Source organism: Thermobia domestica, chromosome 9, assembly GCF_964235325.1.
Source record: "Thermobia domestica chromosome 9, izTheDome1.hap1.1, whole genome shotgun sequence".
NCBI classification, from domain to species: Eukaryota; Metazoa; Arthropoda; class Insecta; order Zygentoma; family Lepismatidae; genus Thermobia; species Thermobia domestica.
Genome location: NC_137462.1, coordinates 215,453,828 through 215,472,741, shown reverse-complemented (window position 1 = coordinate 215,472,741; position 18,914 = coordinate 215,453,828). Strand labels below are relative to the sequence as shown.

Genomic DNA, 18,914 nt, shown 5'->3' with positions numbered 1-18,914 from the left:
CTTTTCCTGGTTTTCCTTATGCCTTTCCTTCTATCTGCACGGTGATCCAATTATTCTATCTGCAGGGTTGCTTCTTTTTCCTATTATCTTCATGATCTGTCGTCCTTCGTTAGCTTCCCTTAGTACATCTTCATTCCTTTTCTTTCTGGTCCATTCTGCGTCAACACCGCATTTCAAATACTTCCAGCTTGGATATTTCAGCTTTCCCCAATGTCCACGTCTCTGATCCGTAAAGCGCCACGCTCCATACCAGTGTCTTAATAAATCATTTACGAACGTCCAACGACACATTTTTGATGTTAGTAGTCCTCTTTTCCTATTGAATGCTTGCTTAGCCTGCGCTGTTCTGGAACTTACGTCTTTTTCACTTCTTCCGTCCGAGGATATTAGGGGAACGTCTTAACGTCTTCAATTTTCTCTCCATCTAGCCATACGTTGGCCTTTTCCTGTCCTGCTTTTGTGCACTTTATTACTTTCGTTTTCTTCTTATTTATCTTCATTTTGCATGTCTTTTTTTCAGTTGGTTGTTCAAGTTTGAAAGTGCTTCCTGCAAGTCCTTTCCGTTCTTCACTATTAATCTTATGTCATCAGCAAACCTTATTGTGCTGAAAACCTGACTATTTACTCTTACGCCTTTCTCGTTTTTATCAAAGAATTCTTTCATAGCCTATTCTATATAGACGTTGAAAAGGAGAGGTGAAATTCCACATCCTTGCCTTACTCCTTTACTTATTCTTGCTTTCTTATATTTTCCTATAACAGTTGTCTGGTCCTCTAAAGTTGGTATATTATTCTTCTGTCTCTGCAATCCACTTTCAGATTCTTCAATGCTCTGAATATTATATTCCAATCTTTGTTGTCAAAAGCTTTCTCTATATCTGCAAATGCTATCATAATTGGTTTATTCTGATGTGTTGTTCCATGATCAACCGTAGACTCAGTATTGCTTCACTTGTTCCCCTTTTCCTCCTGAATCCAAACTGGTCCTCGGATAGCCGTTCTTCGATTTTTCCTTCTATTCTGTGCGATAATTTTGCACAGTATTTTTGATGCATGGGAAAGCAAACTTATCGTTCTGTGTTCTTCGCATTTCCGTGCGCCTTTTCTCTACGGCATGGGCAACAATATGCTTTTCTCGAAGTCTCTTGGTATTTTTCCCGAGATGTACATTTCAATTGTAAGATTAAATAGTTTTTTCTTTGTTGCTAATCCGAAATTCTTAGTCACTTCCTTTGGTATTTGATCTATTCCTAGGGCTTTACCATGTTGCATTTTCTTCAAAGCATTGTCAAATTCTCTCTACAAAATTGATGGTTCTAATGCAGTTTTATCGACGTCATCTTCCTTTTCTATCTCTTCTTCGTTCTCTCTGTCTCCTTTGTAGAGTTCTTCAATGTATTCCTTCCATCTTTTTCTTATTTGCTCCTCTCCTATTAGCGTTGTCCCGTCCTTGTCTATAAGAATATCTGTGCGTTTCTTTTTCTCACCGAACTGTTTTCTAACCTTTCTATATATCGCTCCTGTATTGCCTTTGACAATATTTTCCTCAATTTCTTTGCACAAGTTGTTTATTCAGTTTTCTCTAGCCTCATTTAATTCTCTGTTGATGTGATTTCTGCACCTTCTGTATTCCTCTTCTTTGTTTGCTATCTTGAACTGTTTTCATTGCTCTATCATTTCCAATATTTCTGCTGCTATCCAGGGTTTATATTAGGTTCTCGTTTTTGTTCCTATGTGCTCGTCGGCAGCTTTTGTAATTCCGGCTTTCATGACTTCCCATTTCGAGTAGATGTCATCACCTGTTAAAGCTACCATAGACGTCTCTTTGTATGTTGCATTTTCAAATTCCCATTTATTTGTTCATCTCTTCTTAGCTTGATTGTGTTCCATCTTTTGTTTGGTGCTAGTCCAAGTTTCTGGTTTTCCTCTTTAGTCGGAGTTCGCTCTTCATCAAAACTAAATTATGATCTGAGTCAACATCTGCGCCTGAGTAACTCTTACTGTTCTTCACTTGATTTCTAAATGCTTGTCGGACCAGTATATAGTCTATTTGGTGTCTTACTTTGTTTACTGGTCTTGTCCATGTGTATCATCTTCTTAGTGGTTGTTCGAAGAGAGTGTTCGTCACAGTCAGATTATGGATTTGCAGAACTCAACTAACCATACAGGGGTAAATTGAACACAGCAAGTAGGCTTACGTATTTTTCATCAAAATGTACAAGGTTTTTCTATTGGGAAATAATTATTACCGATGGAAATTTCGTTGAAAGAAATTCTGAAAAATGTAGATATTTGCATAACGGAACATTGTTCACGAAACAATATAGCAAGTATAAATTAAAAAAATAAATAAGCTAGCAAGCAGTTTCTATCGAGAAAAGAAAACAAGAAGTGGTTCAAGCATCTTTGTAAAATATGATTTAAAATTTAAAGAATGCATGAGCTTCTTCGTGGCTAAGCGGTTAGCGTACGCGCCTATGGCGTGGGAGATCCGGGTTCGATTCCCGGCGGGAGCTCATGTGGTTCGGATTCCACGTTAATCAGTAGGTCCACGTCTCATATAGCCTCGCTGCTGAACGGGACGTTAAACTCAAAGAATCCAATTAAAGAATGCATTGGATTTTGAACGTAGTATGGAGCTACCCGATAGTGTAGTTGAAATTTTTGTACGCCACTTAGAAGTAATACTCTCACATTACACTTGTACCAAATACAGTCCAGTACTAGTACAAGATCTAAATGTTATTTTTTTTGGAAAATATTAATGTAAAAGTAAAACCTTTATTGGGTACGTTTTATTTAAAACATTTAATAAATAAACTTACTAGAACAACTCTAACCAGTATATCAGCATTAGATGAGATAATTCTAAACATTGAATACTTGAGCCCAAAGACACAGATGGTCGGTACCGAATTTTCTGATCATCAAACACAGATTGTTGAAATATATGATAAACTCTATGCTGTAACTCAAAAGTGTAAGAAATATAGTGTAAGAACTTTCAAAGTTACAAGGGTATTCAGTAGTCAGAATATCAGTTACTTTAATCATCCACTTAGTCACGAAACATAGGAAGATATGATTTCTTTAAACAATGTTAATAATATATATGATGAATTTATAAAAACTTTCGCTACTATTTTGATATAGCCTTTCCTATAATAAATGGATGTTAAAATCCCAGAATAAGGGACAATGGGTTCCTCCAGAAGTAATAAAAGCAAGTGCAGCAAATATAAAATTACATAAACTTAGTAAAACAGATCGTGCAAAGTCATACTTTAAACAACATAAAAAAGGTACAAGAAACTAGTTAGAACTACTAAAAAGAAGTACTACTAACTTAAACTTGCTTATGCATCAAATAAAACTATGCGGGACATTATAAATGAATTAAACGTTGACAAAAAAAAAAAAAAAAAAAAAAAAAAAAAAACACCATACGTTGATATGATAGTATATAAAGGGAACAATGTAAAAGACTCCAAGAGAAAGAACAGAAATATTTAACAAATGTTGTGGTAAAAATTATGGATGTTGATAAAGTAAAAACAATGTTAGCGGAATGGCTACAAAGTTGTAACTATAATTATTTTAAAGAAAATTCAAATAAATGTGATAAAAACAATTTTTCTACGGCCAGTATTAGATGAATTTCAAATATAATAAAATATCTGAAAAACAGAAATTCAGCTGGAATTAATGAAATATCAGACAATTTATAGAAAAGATGGTGTCATCATATAAAAAATCACAATTTCATTTAGCAAATATATCACTTACAACTGAAGGGTATCCGAAAAAGTTAAAAATTGTGAAAGTTAAGACCTGTTTTAAAAAGGCCTAAAAAAGAACATACATAACTACAGACTCTCTCTCCTACCTGTGTTTGGGAAAGTTTTTAGAAAAAAGTATGTATGATATAGTAATCAATTTTTATTGAAAAACATGTCATATTCACAAAACAACATGGCTTCCTTAAAGGTTGGTCTACAAACACTGCAATATTTAATTTGATGGGGAAAGTAAGAAATATTCTAGAAAAGAAAGGAAATTGTACAGGAATATTTCTTGGTTTGTCGAAAGCTTTGGATATAGTGCAGCACAATTTACTTTTAAACCAACTCGAGAACTATGGAATACATAGGAAAGCGAGGAACTGGTTTGATTCGTACTTGAAAGACCGTAGGCAAGTCGTAGAAATACCTCATAAGAATAATATTATAGGAAGTTATCATCAAATAAGATATATGTAAAACCCAGAGCTCCACAAGGATCTATTATAGGGCCATTTTTCTTCCTTAAATATATTAATAATTTTGAAAAAAAAATATCTTCGACAGATGAAACCCTTTCTGCTTACGATACCTCTCTCCTAGTAAGTGTAACAAATAAGAAAAACAATGCAACAGAATGATAGGGAAACAGTAAATAAAGTATTTTTTTTTTTGGATGAAGAATAATATAATCTTTTTGTTAATGCTGAAAAATCCTTTGCTATAAATTTCCGTAGCAAGTGTAGTAATGCTATGTACCCTAACTGATATCTGAACCAAAATAAAATTAATTATATAACACACTGTTCAATTTAGGTCTTACTATTGATGATAACATGGGAGTTCCATATGCAATTAGCTTAACAAACTAAATAAAATATCTTAAAATTATCCAAAACTTTGTATCATTCTTGTTTTAACTCAGTACTACAATATGGCATCATGTTCTGGGGAAATTTAAGTTAGATACTCAATGTCTTCAAAATTCAGAAGACAATCATAAGAATATTTTATGGTAAGAAACCAGATTTTTCTTCTAGGCATTTGTTTATATCACCACTGGATAGTTTATTCTTCTTTTTGTATTTAAGAGAACACTCACGACTTCCATAGCAAATAAGGACGTACATAATCATAATACGCGAAATAAGAACGATTTTCAATTGTATAATCACCGATCAGCAATATATCAAAAAGGTGTAAATTATGATTGTATTATTTCATCATCATTTTGATGGGTTATTTCATCTTCACTTTAAAAACATCGTACATCGTACTTCACATACGGTTCTTACCTAAACTACATTTTCAAAAAAAAAAAAAAAAAAAAAAAAAAAAAAACCTTGTCATTTTCAAAAAAAAAGACATGTGCTACATAAAAAATAATTACAGATTTGATTTTCTCAAGCATAAGAAAACCATATTTTTATATAAAGGACAAATGTCGTGCTATACAGTGTTATTAAATAGAGTGAACGCGAATAACATACCTTGGTGTTAGCCGTTCGTGAAGGAGAGATGCATTTCTCGTGCACACAGTAGCGTTGTTCATGAAAATACACGCGACCAGAATGCGTCTACTGTGTTTAGATTAAGCAAATAATACAGATAAGAAGTACCTGAGAATTCTGGATATTTCTCTCATATAAATCATTGCGATTTCTGTATATTCTCCAAACTAAAAAAACTAGAGGAAGAACAGCACTTTCATTTTTGAGAAACCAACATACATATAGGTGGTTATCACAATAATGGAAACATCTGCGCTTGGAAACACGTCAGATGTTTGAGTTGGTAATGGTCAGGCCGGAACCGCAGCGTCGAGCTGTTGGTAGTGGGTGTGTAGGACAAACTATGAACTATGTGAGAGCAATAGTGAACTGCGCAGATGGTGATAGTGTAAAATGAGTGACCTCTCTGATTACAAGAGGGCAAATTGTTGGCGCTGATTTATGTTATGCGCGTGAGATGAAAGCGGTATGTGGATGGGGGACAGTGTTGCGAGAAACAATGTCTAATGTGATGGTGGCCTATAAAACTCACGGTAAAACTACATCGGTGAAGCGTAACATTGGTCTGAAAGAAAGAAGAAAAACAAAGAATTAATACAGTATTGTTTGTTAGAAATTTGTATCTTATGAATGGGAGTCAAGTGCTATTTAGTAATAGACACATGACCAGGATTTTCTGAATATTATTGTAGTTTCTGGTATAAATGAATATCCATTATATATTTTTACATAGTGTAACTTTATTCTTACATGTCTACAATATATACATTAATAATTTACAAATTCAGTCACAGTCACAAATAAAAAAGAACCAATGCAGATGTAGCATCTTTTGTTGTTAAAATGAAACCTAGTTTCATGTAATTTCAGTAAAGGATAATCAGATCTGGTAATTTTCCACTTTAGTACAATGCATAATTGATTTTTTCAATATTTTGTATTTATTAATAAAATTTGTCTCCTTAGGAATAGTACAAACATTATCATTACTTGATTTAACTTGAGAACACCCTTTCTAACAACAATAGGTTTGAAGTCAATTGTCTTCATTAAAATATTAGGAATTATATCTGTGTATACTTGCGAAGATTTATCAAGTTCCAAATTTATTTTCAAAAGTTATATAAATATCAAGTATTTATACTTGCATATTTAACATCTTATTCTAAGATACAGTATAAACATGAAATATTTATTATTAGTAGTACTAAATTTGAACTATCACATTGAATTAAAGATGATCAAATTGCAAGATTCAAATTTAGTCAAATCAGTAGCTTTTAAATCAAATCAGGCTAAATAAATATCTTATACATGAAAAGTTTAAAAAATGTTGTGTAGTTCATATTTCCCTTTTACTTTATAAACATCATTGCTGATTCAGGATAAATCCTAATTTAATTTTTAATGTAGAGAATTTAGACGGTATATACACAGTTTATCCTCAACGACTAACATCATTTTTACGAAGTGTTATGATGATAGATTCTTTCGTTGATAATTGAGCTATCTGAAGCTACATTTTCGTGCTGAGGGAAATTCTTCCTTATGAGAACAATGGCAACTTGACACGAATTGCTGTCTAGAAGAAATATTATATATAAAAATGGGTTTGTGTTTGTTATTTCATAGCCATGTAAAAAATAAAAACTAATAATAATAATAATAATAATAATAATAATAATAATAATAATAATAATAATAATAATCTCAATCATACTATCTGTCTGAGATCAGCGTACGCTGTTCATTTTTTTTGCCGATTTTTGAGTTTAAGCAATAATTTGTTTAATTTAGCATACTTCACACCGAACCTTATGCTACAACAAACTAAGTGCAGAAATTGACGCAAAAATCACGTGAACCTTATTTTCCAATTACAGCAGTCCTTGTCAAGTAGTTACAGTTTTGATGAGGGCCAATTTCCAACAGCACGAAAAGGAAGTTCAATCTGGCTTCAAATGGCTCAATTATAAAATGCTAAGTCAAAAGTTAGGAAGAAAAATAATACGTTTGAATAATTTATATTGGTCATGACAAGAATAATTGTATTTTCATTAGTTTGTTTCGTCAGTAAATATATACGTTATTCTAATCTGTTCGCGGCAATTAAAATAGTAAAAATTTCTTCTAATTCTGCAAAGTGACTAATTTCTGAATCTTAGAAACAACATACGAAATTTACTATAGAACATATATTCGTTACGAAACATGAACATAATTCGTTATCGTTGAGATAACGAGCAAACTATAACAATATACTAGAGTCTAAAAACATTTTAAAATAATTTTGGTGAATTTACAAAAAAAAATTCAGAAACGTAGTATTGTTTTTAATGTCAACTTTACAGTTCACGTTTTCAGTTCAAGTCATTTCTTCAAATTATATTTAAAATTTGGAGAGCTTATGTAATATAACAGGAAATATTATTCATGGCATTTAAATATCTTGTAAAAGTAGATTTTTCACTTGCAACTCCTATGTAGACACTAATATAAGGTAAGTAATTTAACAATAAGAATAATTTAACATTGATATAGTAATAGTACTTTATCTACTAGAATTATAAAATAATGAAAAACAACACTATGTAATATTCGACTCTGAATTCAACTTGCAATAACTGTAACCCAATTATTATCATTGTGAGTTCCTGAAGTAAAGCACTTTCAAAACGTATTTAGGAAGAAAAAATGATTTATTGATTAATTTCTAGTAATTGGTCATAAAAGGTATCAGAGGTTTAATTCAAGTATAGATACGCGTAACCAAGACTTACGCAAAATAAGTATTGAAGATAATTTAAATTATCTTAAAATAATTACACTTTCAAAATCTGAATCAATCTGTAAAATAAATAATGAATTCATTTCACTCACATGACCTACTTACAGAAGTTTTCACGATTCATTTTGTAAATGTAAAAATATCAACATTTAACAATATTGTAATCACTGGGACATCATATTTTACGATTAGTAGAAACATATCACCAGTAAATTTCCTGTATCTAAAGCAAACTAGAATAATTGAAGGGCCCTCTGCAATAACAAGGTAAGTGGAGTTACCTCGATTCCTAGTAAAACAGAGAAAAACAACCACCCTTTCCCGTTGCCTCTATTGTGTATTCGAAGCGCCAGTTGAGAGAAACTATTCATCGGTATCGAGTCGCCGTTTCCCGATATGGATAACAGAGGGTGCCACAGTGACTAGTGAAGCAAGCACTGGTAGATGCGAAAAGGAGACACGACGTGTGTAACTTTTTATTAAGAGTCAATTTAAGAGAAAGCACTGGTATGGAGTCATATTTAAGGCTTTTGCTCCGAAATGGACAAAATTGGAGTAGTCAAAGAAGAACGACAGAAGCGGAAGGAAAGAAAGAGAAATAAAAATTGTAAGAAAGATAACAAAATCAAGTCGAAATGCAGTGTTTTGTTTGTCTTCTCGACAGCACTGTCAAAAATTTGGATTTGGGCGAATTCGAATTTTGAAAAATTCGAAATCTCGATATTTGAATTTAAATCCGGATTTCAAATCCGAATTTGGTTTTTGGATTTACTGGAAAATTGAGCAAGGGGAAGGGTGAGAAGTTCCCTAAAGAATGTGGAAAAAACCTCCAAATGGCTCTGTCTCCGTTTTGAAAACATATAGTGGTGTAGGGGAAAAAGCCTATTTGGTGCAAACACCACCATGGACATAATTCTGTCCTCTCTCAAGAAACCAGCCAAACAGAAATCAAGGATTCCAAGAAGGATGTGGAAGGTCTGCTAGGAATTGTTACTCTTGCGAAGCAGCAGTTCTACAAGAATTTGCTGAGCCTAGCTGCTGTTTTTGTAACTGTGCCCTCCGATTCTGAATCTAGGTATTGACTTAGTTTCTTCCTTATCTGCTCTTAATTTATTTTCACTTATACCTTAAGCTCGAAACAAACCAAAGCAAACAATTCATTATCTTAATATTGTACTTGATCAATGCTGGTCTGCATACCTACTTTTGGGCCACCCTGTATATATATTGAAACTGGATAATTTATTACATACATTTTTAATCTATTTAGACATGGATAAAATAAACTTTACATAGGTTGAGTTGCCATATAGTCTAATGTTGTATAATGTAATTCAGATAATAATTTTAATTTACAATAATTAATTTCCAGTTAGTAGTGTTAGTTGAAATATAATTTGTCTTTACAATTGATTTTTACTTTTTGTAGTTTCTCTCTCTTTCCTAAGATTTTAAAGGAACATTTTAAAGGAAATATTATACTTAATACTAAACATTTTGTTATTTTCCTGCTTTCAATTCTCTTGGTAGAAACGATTTAAGAATTCAAAAAATTACATATGGAAATTTATTTCTGTTTGCGTGGGTGCTAGGCAGTGATTGATTATGTTGTGCTCTGATATTATGTGCTATTATTTGCTGTGATAATGTATCATATTTACTATTGTTTCGATAATTTAATAATCATATAAAATTGATCAATTCATTAATACTTTATGGCCATGAGTAGAACGTAAATTTCTTTGTATTAAAATAAATTCTTCAATTTATGTAATTGAGTTTAGAAACATTTACTCGCCGTATAGTAAAGGAGGAATTTTGAAATATATTTATAAAATAACATGCATATTACAAAATTTAACAACAATAAATAATAGTAGATATTGTAATTTCTACCGGTATTTTAAATAAGAGTTGCCACTAGGAAACCATTAGACACATACTTTTGTAACATTTTTAAAATATGTTAATTATTCTTTGAGTACTGTACTGAATCGTTTTCTAATTACTAGAACTATACTTAGCTTTTGGATTTCACGTTAAACTCTGGATCCGCTTCTCATATAACCTCGGTGCTGAAAAGAAATGCAAAACTAAAAAAAACTGTGCAGCTAGCTTTTAAGTTGCTGTAAAATTTCAAATATTATGCTTTTGATAATAGGAAAGGGTACTTGTTCAAAAAGAGACTGACTGAATTATTTAATTTCACTAAGTGTAACAACACTACTTTTTAGGGTAAAAATACATCGGTATTATTCATTTATGTCTATCTATTTTACTATGTTTCATATTTTGTAGCATACCTACACTCTATAAAGCAATTTGGTATCACAGCAGTGCGTTACAAAATTTCCATATATTGTTATGGAATATACACATACGCACAGACAGGAAAGAAACACTGTTCCCACCATAATACACAAAACCATAATCTGTTTGGGGTTAGACAGCAGTTTACAATTATGCATATAGAGACATATTGGCACAATTAAGAGAAAATATTCATTATTCACAAAATATCATATCTCAAAAACTTGAACATTTCATAACATACAATTGTCTTTTTACAGTTGCAATATTGATACATTCTCAAAAATTTAATTATAACACATATGTTTTTATTATCTTTAATTCTTTTATTACGGATGTATATTTTGTTATGCTTGGAAATAGAATATTTTAAGATGATATTTTTAAGTTTGTAACTTCCAGTATAATTTTACATGTGGTTACGCACATCATTATGAATAAAACGCATAATTTTCTATATTTCTAATGCAATTAATTCTCAAAATTCATTTGCCAACTTACATATAAAACTGAGTATGGTAGTGAGTCACTCTTTCACATAATGGCCTTGTTTTTCTTCTTTAGTTGTAAAATATAGAAGTTGATAATCTATAACAACACTTCTAACAATACATATTTGGTTGAGACACTATGGAGGAAGTGTCCTAAAACAGTAAAATATAACTAGCATGATAGCTTTTTTTCACTTCAAAAATAATATATTAAACATTGTACAAGACAAACAAAACAACTGTTTGTAATGAACACATTACATATACTGACCTACAAATACCTTTCACTCTTTACCGTCATCATTTATTTTTAAATGATTCTTTTATGCACATATATTTAATTACAACAGATTTGTAATATTTCATAAAAAATAATTTCTAAATCTATCAAATGTAACCATATCACTCGCTACTATGAAGGTTTAGAAATATTATTCAAGATTTTAACCCACAAAGTCCTTGTAACTGAATTCTAATCTTCACTTTTACAAAATTCAATAGTATAGGCAAAAGAAAATAACTAAATTTGGTCCATTTAGCGAATGTTGCTGAAGTATTCCGCATTTTTCCCCAACAATGTTCTTTTCAATAACAATCATTCCTCTTTCATTTATAAGAATAAGCACTCCAGAAGTTTCGCAAAGCAAATATTTGTTTATACTTTTACTGATATAAACAATGGGATTAAACTTAGCAGGAAAATATTTGTGATTAACAGTTTTAGCGACTTATCCGTCGTACGTTCAGGTACACATCTGATTAATCTAAAAAATATAATTCACTTCTACTCTTTCTGGAATGTATTTGAAATCGGTTATAATTTATTTTATTCCCAAGTGAGGAAGCAGTGAAATAAACATTCTTTCTAATAAGTATTTAAGAACAATTAATCCAATAATACATTACATTCACATTAACTCTCCTCCTCAATACTGTTTGCATTGTCTTTTGAAATATTTAAAGTGGGAATTGTAATATGTAAGCAAATAATTAAAAGTGAAATAGGTTAACATTCATGTCATGTAAGAAGATCGAGTTTTGTTGACACATTCATGAACACGGTACTCATAAAGATGTTGATTCCGTGCTTTGTTCTATACCTTCATTAACAATATTATTCATTGTTTACATATGTTCAATTTTTTCCTCCTAGTATAGTACAGTAACTGTGTATTTTGTGCACAATGACTAACACAATTGAATATCTGTAAAACACGAATATACACATTCATACGTACATGTCTCTGCACACACATACGTACACATTCACACGCAAATATATTTTGTCGCGCAAAATGTACACATCACGCTGGTCACTGCACTATGAACAGAAATTCTTTTTAAAAAATCTGCCGGTTAAAGCAAACAGACGATACGTGTGTTGATACACACGTTTTCACATAGACGAGCAAACACATTGTTGTTATTGATGTTTATGTTTCTTCATTTGGAAGGAAACAGTTTCATCAACTATTGAACACTAACACCTTCTTCTTGCTTGTTTATTATGTTACAATTTATGTGTGTCCTTTATGTTTAAAATCTGTTTGTTTTCTTAATTTTCTTTTGTATTTAGAAAACACAAAATACTGAACAGTGCACCATTTCTTTTCACCGGCATTGTTTAAATATGTTTACTTTTTGTTTATTGCCTGAGATCACTTGAAAACACAAGTGTTTATAATAATTGTTTATGATTTTCTCGTCCTCCATTATTTGACACTCCTTTGAATGTTGTTGTTGCATTCTGTTTATTGGTTATGTTTGTTTGGTGGTGACAAGAAAGGAATCATTATGTTGAGAAAGGTGAGAAAAGTAGGTATGAAAAAAGAAAGACATATACATATTAATTAGTTAGTTAGATAAATAGAGATGTAAAGATTATCCAAATAAATTATAGGTCAAAGTTTAAAAAAATGTACATGTTATTCATTTAAATTTCAGCTCGTTCCAAACTTTTAGGTTGAAATTGTATTGTTGCATATTCAGTTCTTGAGATGTTTGTCTTCTGTGGCCTGTGTGTTTTCATAGAACCATGATTGCTGGTCTTTGGAACTTGAAGATCAGCGTAAAGAATTTCCTTATGACCGTGAGTTGCCCGTCCCCTATTTCCATTCTCTTTCATCTGGGGTGAGTTATGTTGAAAAAATGAAAAGAAAGAACAAAACTTGAAGGTTGATGATAGTGTGTAACTAAAACTGTTACAAGAAATTAAAAAGAAATAACTAAAAAGAAGTTTGTACATGTGCAATAAAAATGATGAAAAAAGTATTTAACAAATTCACTACATTATAAAAATAAAACTCTATACATAAAACATATTTTGATTTGTTAATTAAAAATAAAACTACAAAACCTATTAAACAAATAGTACATTGTATGAATTAAATGATAAATATTAAAGTGGCAATATGGCATATCTTTAGTTGTATATTTAAGAATTTATGAAAGAAAATGGATATCTGTTTTGCACAGTTCTTTAGTGCGGTCGGTTGAAAATCTTTTTTCAATCATTTAAAATTGATTATCTATTTCAAATGTAGAGAATTAATTTAAATGTTAGAAGCGTGATTAGGTAATTGGTAAAGTATCTACCTTCCAAATAGATGCTCCAAGTTTGACCCCTGAGGGTGGAAGAATGCATTCCTTTGCATTACCCTCGTCTAAAGGCGGCTTATGGTACACGCTTATCGCTTTAAGGCTTATCTGACAAAGCCTGAGGGTAAAGGTGGTTGGAGCGTACTGTTGACCACTTCCTGTATGGATCAAAATCCTAAAGTGTGGAATTTTATCACCTATTGCCCTGTCCTGAATGGACGACATGCATTTATCTTTACAAAGTTACACATTGTGTAGCGAATAGTCATTTTATAGTAGAATTGAGATAAGCTTTCGACAAAACTTTCGATTCTATTTCTGTGCAACTTGTATAAATGTTTCACTAGAAAACTGAATATGACATAATTAAAATTTAATTCGTGTTTTCAAACAATACAGTAAATTAAGTAAGAAATACGTTGTACTACATATGCTTAAACAAACTTACGCGTAGTTTTCAAGATCACTAAAATCATGATTTTACAGGTAAATTTAAAAACAAAAATTGTCATACTGAACTTCGTTTTCTTGTTTAAAAACAATTATACCTTTAGTTATCCAAAGTCAAAACTATTTCAGTGAATGACCAAAAGATTCGTAATCACATGGTTGAATTTGATATCACAAGGTATTCTTTTATGAAATGAAATCGGTATTTTTTCAGGATAAAACTACTTGAACACGAATAATGAACATTTTAGAAGGCTAAAAATTGCGTGAATTGGCCTTGTTTTTCATTAAGAGTGGCCTTGTTTGTAATTTAGCTGGAGATAGCAGATTTTTCAATAACTATACAAGGAATAGCTTTATGTGCTTGCATTGTTTCATGCAGTTCATAACTTTTACCACTATTACTGAACTGTCTAAGTCCAATCCTCAATAGAGGACGCTCTCCTCGCAAAAGTAATATTAAGAAATCCTTCTTTTTGCTTTATCTTGTAAATTCATTCCAGAGACATGTTAGGTAGAGTGGTAAGAATCGAATATTATGATCGTTTAACTCTCTTGAATCGAGTTACATCTTTTGATCTTAAACGACATCATTATATCCATCCGTTTCCAAAGTAGAACCTTTCAAAATTTTTGTTGTCAAGTATTTTATGTATCTTCGGTCTAAAACAAAGCATATTCCAACAAAATTTATTTTTAAGTTGTCATTCTATATTATATAAGGAATGATATCGGAACCTACGACAATTTGTTTTTAAAATCCTGCATTACGTACCATCATTCGAAAATCTTAATATTTAATATTGTGGTTATCTTGCTTTGGCTTATAGCAACACGCCTCACCGATTATCAACTTAACACGAAAACTACACAATTTAAGTTCATAAACAAAGTTTAGTTAATCCAAAATAATAACAGTGTAATAAGCATGACTACAACGTTCTCCTATTATCACAAACAGAATTGATAGTCAATTTTCTTATTCATATAGTAGAATAATAATGTGTGATGTTTGCAATACAAACATAAGAAAAAGGAAAAATATAAGTATGACAAGAAGAATGTCTACAAAGAAAGCCGTTACTAATAATATAATACACTATTTGAAGGAAAGCATTCACCTATCTGCAAATGTGCTTTTAACACAAGGTGACCAAAATACAGTGAAATCTACGATGCAGAAACAAATAAGGAAAGTGCAGTTTGTTAGTTTAATTAATGTTAGTAAGCATTTTCAGAAAGAACAGGGAGGTAGTATTGTACAAAGGAGATGTTAAAAGGTAGATGTGATGTTACATGTTTCACAAACACAAGCGGGAAACACACACAAATGAAACAAAATAACTGGAACACAATAAAACAGAACACTGAACTGTGGTTAGAAAGTTTTCTCGTTGATTTTTATAGTTTGTGCGAAACAAAACAAAACAAAACAAAATCCATGTGTTTAAGTACAGGTAACGTAGCATGCAAATGCATGTAGCACTGAAACTCTATAGAGAAGTATACACATTCAAAACGAAACACATTCACACACACATAAGCAAGGCACGTGATTATGATTGCATTTAGTTTCTAGCAAGCCATCACTTTGATCAATGAGCACTTTTTAAAATTAATGAATAAAATACAGCCCGAGAGGTAGACTTGGTTACTTGTCTTTCATCCTTTCTTTTAAAGCAAAGTTTACAATATGTCTCCTCTCATCATAGGATATTTAGTTCTTCCTTTTGGAAGTTCAATATAACTCATCGATACTCTGCTACACCCTTGTGGGCGGCTGGAGTACCATAGCAGCAAGTCTCACCTTCATAGCTTCTGGCGATGCTGGTCGTTTCGGTGATGTTGTATAAATAGCTTCAGCGGGTATGGAACCAAGACCCCCTCCAGAATTATCTAGTTTCGGTGTCTTTCTACCTTGGCTGTCGGCGTCACTTTTCTCACTATAAGAATACAAAAGAAACAAATGTTATACCGATTGGACATTTTTAAGGATATTTGTGCAACTTAATATATATATATATATATATATATATATATATATATATATATATATATATATAATAGCAGTAATTCCGTGTGAACAAAAAAGCATTACACGAATATATCTAAAGTTAATACTGTTATATTGCATAATTACAAATTAGAGAGTTAAATGGCCATAATTTTGTCATACCTCGCAATATTTTAAACACATTTTTAAGTATGAGACACTATATAATATGACATTATCAAGTGCACAATTGACATTAATATTAGTTACTAAAACACAATAACAGATGACTATTAATTTCACTGTATTTACAGGAAGTAATTGATTAAATTTTAGATATTGTTCATTAATTAGATACTACTTTAAAACTGTAAATTGGAGAGCTCTGTGAGTATTCTTAATCAAATCCTCCTTGTAAATATGTTCAATACAATCTTTGCAAAAGTACAGTAGTTTGCAAATTGTATTATTAATGAATAAACATAATATTTCTTTTCTTTAAAATGTCGTAACGTATGTTGGGTGAAATTACCGATAAACTGCTTAATAGAATAGTGTGCAGAGACTTACTTAATATACTACAGGTCTTTTAATAATCGTCATCCATCACAAACAAGGAATAGGAAGGAACTATTCGGTTATTACAAGTAGTATCAGTTCATATCAATAATATACTGTGTGTAAAAGAAAAGAAGTGATATGATGATATACGATTAAATATTACTTTTAAAGAACTAAACAACCTAGAGCCTTGTTAAGCCTCAATATAAAGTTTAAACTACCAAATCTAACTGCCCTGGCACAAAGTTTCCAACAGCTTAAGCTAACCAATCTACAATTTGAGATTGGGAATATGTATGGTTAACGCATCGATTCTATAAAAATGTTAATGACAATTGCGAAAGAATATGAAAAATTGTATTTGCACAGAAATCCAGTACTTTGAGATGATAGCAATTCATACGGTAAAGGAAACAATGGAATCATTCTTTTCAAGAGATCAATACCAAATGAAATAGAGTGCTTCAACTGCTTGTGTATGTAAGGCTTTAAATTACTGATTTCCAACTAAGCAAATGCAGGATCTATCTGAAAAATTATAAATATAGGGCAGAACTGTGGATAAGTTAAGTATGTAAATATATTAAGGAAATGTACTAATTCAATGTCTTACGAATTCAGAAGGTAACTATAAAAATAAAATCTAATAAGTGAATTAAGTCATATTTGTGTCTGTCCCGTTCAATCAAGATTGCTACTGTCCAACTTTCTAGAATCCTACTGTATATTGCAGTGTATATGTTCCCCTTTTTTCTGAACTGCACGCAGTGGGTTCTCTCAACGGCTTCGCAACTGAAATTTTGTGTGTAAATAGTGCTTATTTTTATGTTAATTACGTGTCTCGATCACCTTAGATCCTTCGATTAAACCATTTGCAACATATTAGGGCACGAACAAATAATTGTTGAGTTCAGCGTTACGCAACTTTTACCACTCACTAATCTACATCTAAATATTTTCCACAAGACGTTTAGAAAATCTTTAGTGTATACAGCTCACAGTTTTAACTTTACATCTAACTAGCACATACATATATAGCACAACTATCACATCATACTTATACCTACACAGGAACTAATGAGAGCATATTTAACCTATAAACACCGAGTTTATGAGAGAAATCTTAGTGCATTTTTTCTAAAATAAAATATTAACCAGGCAAAGCCCAATAGTTTCTGTTTCATGCACACTCGAAGATAGGATAATAGATTTGAACTAAATGAAATGAAATGAAATTTTTGAGTTTTACGTCCTACGGTTATGCCGGTTAGGCTAAAGGAGACGGTGATGATGAGTAATGAATGAAATGGTGGAATGAAGAAAGTGGGAGGAACCCCGAGAAAACCCACGCACACAGTGTTTGTCCACCACAAAGTTCACTTGGCGGGAGCAGATTTTATGTTACATACCCACTAGAAAAGTGAAAATCATTTTCCTTTTAAAGAGTTTCCTCATTTAGAAAGCCCAGGCAAACAAGGCAAGCTGACTAGGGCTAACGCAAAACTGTCAAATATTTGCTGGGATAATTTCATTAGTTGCGGATGAGAAGCCTCCTGCCGTAAGTTGCTTAAGGCAAGAATATGCCTAAATCCGCCACTGTCAAAGAAATTAACATCACAAAATGTGTCTCTGTAGAGGGAATGCCGACCTTGTGTGAAAGTCCCAGTACACTTGCTTCGAAGATATGATAATAGTACTTTGAAGATCGTTGAGCAACACGAGTGTAATTGTGTGTGTGTGTGCATTATAATATATTTTCAGTGCCTGATAACGCTAGCGAATGCTTATAGTGCAACGAAGTGATTTCGAGCGTGAATGAGTAGGGCAACAAGAGCCGGATGGTCCTATTTTGCACAATAGCTAGTCGATTGGGTAGTGATGTCAGTGGTTTTTAGGTGTCATGGAAAGCAGAGGCTTCTGATAGGTGTACCTTCCCCCCAGTAAGCCTGTAACGCACCGGACAGTGGCACAACAGAAACATTGAGATCACCACAAATGACAAGATGCTGACCGTCAGTGCAAGAAGTGAAAAGGTTCTTTCCATACAAGTGCATGAATACTAAACAATTGATTATTGCAGACACGTTTACATTTCAATCGTGACAAGGAAAAGGTCTGCATGGAGTAGCAAACTAGATTTAAACTAATAATGTACTTTTTATTTCTTACTGGCTCCTTATTTGTTACTTCTTCCGAAAGAGATGAACAGAAACATTTTTTTTTTCGGGTCTTACTTCGCGACTTGCTACGACAATACCTCTTTCGAGTACAAACTAATTGTTTCATTAGAAATACTACAGTATCCCCATATATTCTATAGCCTATTTTTAGCCGCACTAGGTCTCTCATAAAATCTATGACCGGAAGAAGTAAGTGACAGCACAGTTTTCAATATATATATCCAGTGGCATATCAAGATAAATGGTCTACCCT

General features: G+C 31.9%; 1 protein-coding gene across 1 annotated transcript in view; it reads right to left on the bottom strand.

The window, feature by feature from the left end:
* Nucleotides 1-8,188: 8,188 nt before the first annotated feature.
* LOC145661145 (irregular chiasm C-roughest protein) overlaps nt 8,189-18,914 on the bottom strand; it is a 944,967-nt gene continuing 934,241 nt past the window's right edge. Inside the window, exons 12-13 of the mRNA XM_081726593.1 lie at nt 15,735-15,870; nt 8,189-13,004 (exon numbers count right to left, since the gene is read on the bottom strand). Coding sequence (XP_081582719.1) covers nt 12,813-13,004; nt 15,735-15,870 — 328 coding nt within the window. The 3' untranslated portion in view covers nt 8,189-12,812. The remainder of the gene's footprint in view (nt 13,005-15,734; nt 15,871-18,914) is intronic.